Here is a 7,500-nt window from a genome sequence, read left to right as displayed (position 1 = left end):
TAATATTAGGTGTAAAAAGCGTGACAGAGCGTGGCGCCATCTTGAACCTTGGTTGCCAGGTCGGTATCAACCCCTCTTTACGCGTTTGATTTTGCTGAGCTTTAACAAACACGTTTGTCTAACCCACAGGATTAAAAACGAATCGGATCAACAAAGTAAACCTCCCGCGAGTTCACGTAGGACCCAAAGCAACACCGATTAGTGCATTTCATGTAACATGCTAAATGAACTGCTAACGTGGGATTTGATACGGCCTTGGCGCCAAACTCAAGCCGCCCGACGCTAACGACGGCTACATCCTGGATAAAGAGTGAAATACATCCACGTTCACTAACCTGACACACGGGATCGTTATTATGTTATACAGTAATGCTTGTCGTCATGTTTTTGCGGCAGATCTGTGTACACATAATGTTCCGGCTGAGAGAATATTACCTCAGAGAGAGCGGGTGGTGACACAGGGGCCTGTAGCAGCGTTAGCACACTGAGCTAAAGGGAAAACACCAGCACTATTGTTCTTACCTTACACACAATCCAGCTCCGAGTAACTCACTCACACCTCACGGTACTTCTCCTCGCCTATGGAGTCCACAATTGTGTGAATAAATGTGTATAATTACAGATGTGTTCAGTTACACAGTGTCAATACGAGGAAAATCTGCAGCCTTCTTTCCACCGCCACACAACAGTCCTATTGTACAGGCCGGGCCGCAGGGTCCTAAACTCCGCCTCTTCCATGGCCAGGCTGGCCTGCGTTATAGGGACAGAAACAACTCTTTTGTATCTAATTCCCCTTTCGCACAAGTACCAAACCCGGGTTTATCATGATCACACTTCCTTTCACACGTACCAAACCCAGGTTTATCATGATCACACTTCCTTTCACACGTACCAAACCCAGGTTTATCATGATCACACTTCCTTTCGCACATGTACCAAACCCAGGTTTATCATGATCACACTTCCTTTCACACGTACCAAACCCAGGTTTATCATGATCACACTTCCTTTCGCACATGTACCAAACCCGGGTTTATCATGATCACACTTCCTTTCACACATGTACCAAACCCAGGTTTTTCATGATCACACTTCCTTTCACACGTACCAAACCCGGGTTTATCATGATCACACTTCCTTTCGCACATGTACCAAACCCGGGTTTTTCATGATCACACTTCCTTTCACACATGTACCAAACCCGGGTTTATCATGATCACACTTCCTTTCACACGTACCAAACCCAGGTTTATCATGATCACACTTCCTTTCGCACATGTACCAAACCCGGGTTTATCATGATCACACTTCCTTTCACACGTAGCAAACCCGGGTTTATCATGATCACACTTCCTTTCACACGTAGCAAACCCGGGTTTATCATGATCACACTTCCTTTCACACATGTACCAAACCCGGGTTTATCATGATCACACTTCCTTTCACACATGTACCAAACCCGGGTTTATCATGATCACACTTCCTTTCACACGTACCAAACCCGGGTTTATCATGATCACACTTCCTTTCGCACATGTACCAAACCCGGGTTTTTCATGATCACACTTCCTTTCACACATGTACCAAACCCGGGTTTATCATGATCACACTTCCTTTCACACGTACCAAACCCAGGTTTATCATGATCACACTTCCTTTCGCACATGTACCAAACCCGGGTTTATCATGATCACACTTCCTTTCACACATGTACCAAACCCGGGTTTATCACGATCACACTTCCTTTCACACGTAGCAAACCCGGGTTTATCATGATCACACTTCCTTTCACACATGTACCAAACCCGGGTTTATCATGATCACACTTCCTTTCACACATGTACCAAACCCGGGTTTTTCATGATCACACTTCCTTTCACACATGTACCAAACCCGGGTTTATCATGATCACACTTCCTTTCACACGTACCAAACCCAGGTTTATCATGATCACACTTCCTTTCGCACATGTACCAAACCCGGGTTTATCATGATCACACTTCCTTTCACACGTAGCAAACCCGGGTTTATCATGATCACACTTCCTTTCACACGTAGCAAACCCGGGTTTATCATGATCACACTTCCTTTCACACATGTACCAAACCCGGGTTTATCATGATCACACTTCCTTTCACACATGTACCAAACCCGGGTTTATCATGATCACACTTCCTTTCACACGTACCAAACCCGGGTTTATCATGATCACACTTCCTTTCGCACATGTACCAAACCCGGGTTTTTCATGATCACACTTCCTTTCACACATGTACCAAACCCGGGTTTATCATGATCACACTTCCTTTCACACGTACCAAACCCAGGTTTATCATGATCACACTTCCTTTCGCACATGTACCAAACCCGGGTTTATCATGATCACACTTCCTTTCACACATGTACCAAACCCGGGTTTATCACGATCACACTTCCTTTCACACGTAGCAAACCCGGGTTTATCATGATCACACTTCCTTTCACACATGTACCAAACCCGGGTTTATCATGATCACACTTCCTTTCACACGTACCAAACCCAGGTTTATCATGATCACACTTCCTTTCGCACATGTACCAAACCCGGGTTTATCATGATCACACTTCCTTTCACACGTAGCAAACCCGGGTTTATCATGATCACACTTCCTTTCACACGTAGCAAACCCGGGTTTATCATGATCACACTTCCTTTCACACATGTACCAAACCCGGGTTTATCATGATCACACTTCCTTTCACACATGTACCAAACCCGGGTTTATCATGATCACACTTCCTTTCACACGTACCAAACCCGGGTTTATCATGATCACACTTCCTTTCGCACATGTACCAAACCCGGGTTTTTCATGATCACACTTCCTTTCACACATGTACCAAACCCGGGTTTATCATGATCACACTTCCTTTCACACGTACCAAACCCAGGTTTATCATGATCACACTTCCTTTCGCACATGTACCAAACCCAGGTTTATCATGATCACACTTCCTTTCACACGTACCAAACCCAGGTTTATCATGATCACACTTCCTTTCACACGTACCAAACCCAGGTTTATCATGATCACACTTCCTTTCGCACATGTACCAAACCCGGGTTTATCATGATCACACTTCCTTTCACACATGTACCAAACCCGGGTTTATCACGATCACACTTCCTTTCACACGTAGCAAACCCGGGTTTATCATGATCACACTTCCTTTCACACATGTACCAAACCCGGGTTTATCATGATCACACTTCCTTTCACACATGTACCAAACCCGGGTTTATCATGATCACACTTCCTTTCACACATGTACCAAACCCGGGTTTATCATGATCACACTTCCTTTCACACATGTACCAAACCCGGGTTTATCATGATTAGGGTTGCAAAATTTCGGGAATTTTCAAGGCTGTAAACTTTCCATGGGAATTAACGGGAATATATGTAAATAAACTGGGAATTTAAAAAAAAAAATGCAGAGTTGCCTATAACAAGGAACTTAAATGTAGTTAAAAAAAACCTTGCAGAATAATTTTGTTTAAAACAATAAGATTTAATGCAGTTTAAGTTGAATTTGTACCCTACGTTCCTCGGTCACTTGCACACAGCACACTGCTTACTGGAGGGCCATTGAGGCCAAAACCCCTGCAGGTACTTACATGCTTCCATAACATGCACAGTAACACGTTATTTTAGGGTCATTTAACTAGTTGCATGAATTATATTAGCTATTATTCTATTAATATTAGCATGAATATTAATAGAATATTGGCTATTTATTAGTACTTATTAAGCACATATTAATGCTTTATTCTGCATTATCATATTCTACATTCATAATGGTACCCAATACCTAAACTTTATAACTACATTACTGACTCTTATTAAGCAGTAAATTAGGAGTTTTACCACATGCACAGATAATTTGATGACCGCCCCCTCACACACTCACTGAAATAAAATAATCCTCCATATATCACTTAGGGTTTCCCCACCTCCATTTTCCAGGTCTTGACTACCACAGAAGCAGAGACCTAATAAGCTTGAGAAAAAATGCTTCATTTTACATTTTGATTGGGACTTTTTTAGAAGGGCGAGGGTGGGGGATGCTTTCATTTTACAGCAATCATAGGGAAATATGTTTATTACAATTATTATGTTTATTGATGTTTATTACAAGCATAATAATGTTTATTATTTATGCTTTTGTGTTACTCAGTGAAAGAATCAGCTAAAGCTCTACTTTCAATTCAATCTTACTATTAGTCAAGACGTCATTTTAAAATTTGTGTTACCTTGCATGCACGTCTGCTTATGAACAAACAAAATGTTTATTTATGTTTGTATATGATATAGTTTATATACATTTCCCTATATTTCCAAATAATTCGCATAAATTCCTGTAAATTTCCATAAATTCCCGTAAATTTTCCAATTTTGAATATTCCCAAAATTCCCCAAATTAAGTTCCCGTGGAAACCACCCCTTTGCAACCCTAATCGTGATCACACTTCCTTTCACACATGTATTAAACCCGGGTTGTTGTTTTTTTGGTCTAAATGTGTCCTGAGTGTTTAAATTTTTGCATTTTTACATAATAAAATTTTTCTTCTCCTCCAGCTCTAATCCTGATACCCGAGATTCATGAAGCAACAAAGAGTCGTACAGTAAAACACTTTACAGAAGAAATATATATTAATAAATCAGTGTACAATCATTTCTACAAAACTACCTCATACAAATAAGAACAAATAAATCATACAAAAGTACGCTAAAATATTACGTGTTTTTTTTCCTCATCTGTACAAAACAAACTCGTTTGGTCACAGGAGCAACATTTCTCTTTTTTTCTGTATAAAAACAGCGGACATATAAAGAGACAGCTTCACAGAGCGGTACATTCAGGATCGTACATTTGATTGGCAACACATCAGCTTCAGATAATCTTTCATTTCTTTAAATAACTCAACTGATTTGTCGTCATTTAAAACCAAACAAAAACACAAAGAGTCTAATAAAAGAGATATTCAGCATCAACAGCAGAGGAAAGCAGAACCTTATGATTCTGTGGTGAAAAGTCGGACGATTTCTGATTTCCAAACCGAGTGTATATACAGACAGCACTCACAGATAAATAAACACATCTGGCTTAAACTTTATATTATTTTCAGCATGACGAACCGTGCAACGGAGCAGCGACGCTCGAAGGTTTTCACAAGAACAATCTTTCAAAAATGCGAGAGAAATAAAACAGAATTTGGGGGAAAAACAGCATTGAATTATCGAACCTGCAAAAACGTACAATTTAGCAGCAGTACGGTAAAATAAAATATAGTTGTTTAAACCAAAGGGTTGTCAAAGGTTTTGTAGTCGGGGAGTCAGTTTGATGTTTAAAAAAATACATATATTAAATTCGAATATGGAGATATTTAGACTCATTATTTAAAATATATATAACTGTTTACTGTTACTACAGTGTGCTTCCTTCACACACACACAGATTCCTTCACATCACGGAGATCAGACTCCGATCCGAACTTGGTCTGAGTCACGTGGTCTCGGTCCACTTCCACGTGAAATCCAGTGAGAAAGCGATTCGATTCGGTAAGTGAATCGACTCAGCAGTAAGCGAATCGACTCACCTGTCTTAAGTGAATCAAACAGGCTTCCTGCGCTAAACATAAAAAAAGGAAATAAACTCCGAAGGTGCCGCAAACAAGTTATTTAAAGAATTAACGAGTCATTTGTTTCGCTCTGGCTCAGGTGATTTCTCCCTGACACCCCCCCCCCCCCCCATCGCTGAGGGGTTTGAGGACACTTTAAGCTCATGTGATCTAAAAATAAAGTCAAAACAATCTGATTTAGACTCCTAAATCTGACCAAGAGTATCCGGAGTTATTAAAGTTAGCGTTTTTTTCTGCATTTATAACTACGAACACTCCAAAAGAACTCTAATAACGGTGGCTTCCTCCTAGTGGAACCTCCTGACCTCTAGGGCTTTCTCCCCGACTCCACAACTGAGAACCACAGGTTTAAACCGACTCTAAAACACGAGTGAGATGTGCGAGCGAACTCTGCACTCGCTTCACCGTTTTCACAACCAGGTTATGAACTCTGGTTCACGTCTAGTTGGAGAAACACTGAACATAGAAAAACGTCTCGATTAAAAAAAACATTAAACGAAATTCATCTCCTTTTGTTCACAGTCCCATCTGCATGTCAGCAAAGTTGAAGAAGTTATCGACGTCCTGCGAGGCTGAGTTTTTGTTCTCAGAAACAAACACCTGTGAATAGAAAAAGTGCACAGTGTGAAATTTCTACACACTTCTACACTGTAAGAGTTGATCGTTGTCCTATGACGGCACATCCTGAAGCGTTTTATTCCACTGACAAAACAGTAACTTTTCCACGATTATATTTTATTTATTAACGAATGACACGACATAGTTTTTATCCTTTTATAATTACAGCGCAGCCCATCATGTTTCTGAGTACAATATAAACTCCTGTCCTGGTTACGATGTGCTGACGCTGGAGACTCCTTCCAGAAATGATAAATAAACAGCACCATTAAAAAAACAACAAGAAATAAATAAGTACTTATTAAAAAATATTACAATTATTTTTTTGTAAATTAAAGTTAGATGTTATTTTCTAGATCTCTCCGTCATGACGTCAAATCACGTTTTCGACTCGGGGTTGTTGAAATCAATCGAACTTAACCGGCTGGAAATCCGTCATGGGAAGGAATCTGACAGGATGTGCTGATGACATCACAGGGCTGCGAGTGCTGAAATGTTTATGCAGAATGTCTGTTGATCTGGAGTTACCTTTGTTCCACTGAACACCTCATTAGCGATGATCCTGCAGGCTTCAACCACGCCGTCTCCATTCAGCTCCAGAGCCACCACGGGACCTACAAAAACACACACACATACACACACACACACATGAAAAGTAAAGGAGGGTTTGTTTTCTACACAAAAAAAAAGTGTGTGTGTGCGCGTATGTGAGTGTGTGTATGCGCGTGTGTGTATATGTGAGTGTGTGCGCGCGTGTGTGTATGTGAGTGTGTTTGTGTATGTGAGTGTGTGTGAGTGTGTGTATGTAAGTGTGTGTGTGTGTGTATGTGAGTGTGTGCGCGAGTGTGTGTGCGTGCGTGTGTATGTGGGCGCATGTGTGAGTGTGTGCGTGCGCGCGTGTGTATGTGTGTGTATGTATGTGTGCGCGTGTGAGCGCGTGTGTGCATGTCTGTATGTGTGTGTGTATGTGTGTGTATGAGTGTGTATGAGTATGTTTGTGTATGTGAGTGTGTGTATGTAAGTGCGTGTGTGCACGCGCGTGTTTGTGTATGTGAGTGTGTGTGTATGTGAGTGTGTGTGTATGTGAGTGTGTGCGCGTGTGAGCGCGTGTGTGCATGTCTGTATGTGTGTGTATGAGTGTGTTTGTGTATGTGAGTGTGTGTATGTAAGTGCGTGTGTGCACGCGTGTGTGTGTGTAT

At 41.1% G+C, this 7,500-nt stretch overlaps 2 protein-coding genes across 2 annotated transcripts in view; both read right to left on the bottom strand.

Annotated features, from left to right (window-relative positions):
- jade3 (jade family PHD finger 3) overlaps positions 1-751 on the bottom strand; it is a 13,095-nt gene extending 12,344 nt beyond the window's left edge. The window contains exon 1 of the mRNA XM_060867386.1: positions 523-751. The gene's annotated coding sequence lies outside the window, so the exon portion shown is untranslated. The remainder of the gene's footprint in view (positions 1-522) is intronic.
- A 3,924-nt stretch (positions 752-4,675) lies between these two features.
- rp2 (RP2 activator of ARL3 GTPase) overlaps positions 4,676-7,500 on the bottom strand; it is a 10,459-nt gene continuing 7,634 nt past the window's right edge. Inside the window, exons 4-5 of the mRNA XM_060867385.1 lie at positions 6,830-6,915; positions 4,676-6,283 (exon numbers count right to left, since the gene is read on the bottom strand). Of these exons, the coding sequence (XP_060723368.1) occupies positions 6,200-6,283; positions 6,830-6,915 (170 nt within the window). The 3' untranslated portion in view covers positions 4,676-6,199. The remainder of the gene's footprint in view (positions 6,284-6,829; positions 6,916-7,500) is intronic.

This window comes from Tachysurus vachellii, chromosome 4 (assembly GCF_030014155.1).
Source record: "Tachysurus vachellii isolate PV-2020 chromosome 4, HZAU_Pvac_v1, whole genome shotgun sequence".
Classification (NCBI taxonomy): Eukaryota; Metazoa; Chordata; class Actinopteri; order Siluriformes; family Bagridae; genus Tachysurus; species Tachysurus vachellii.
This window is presented reverse-complemented; position numbering and strand designations above follow the sequence as displayed.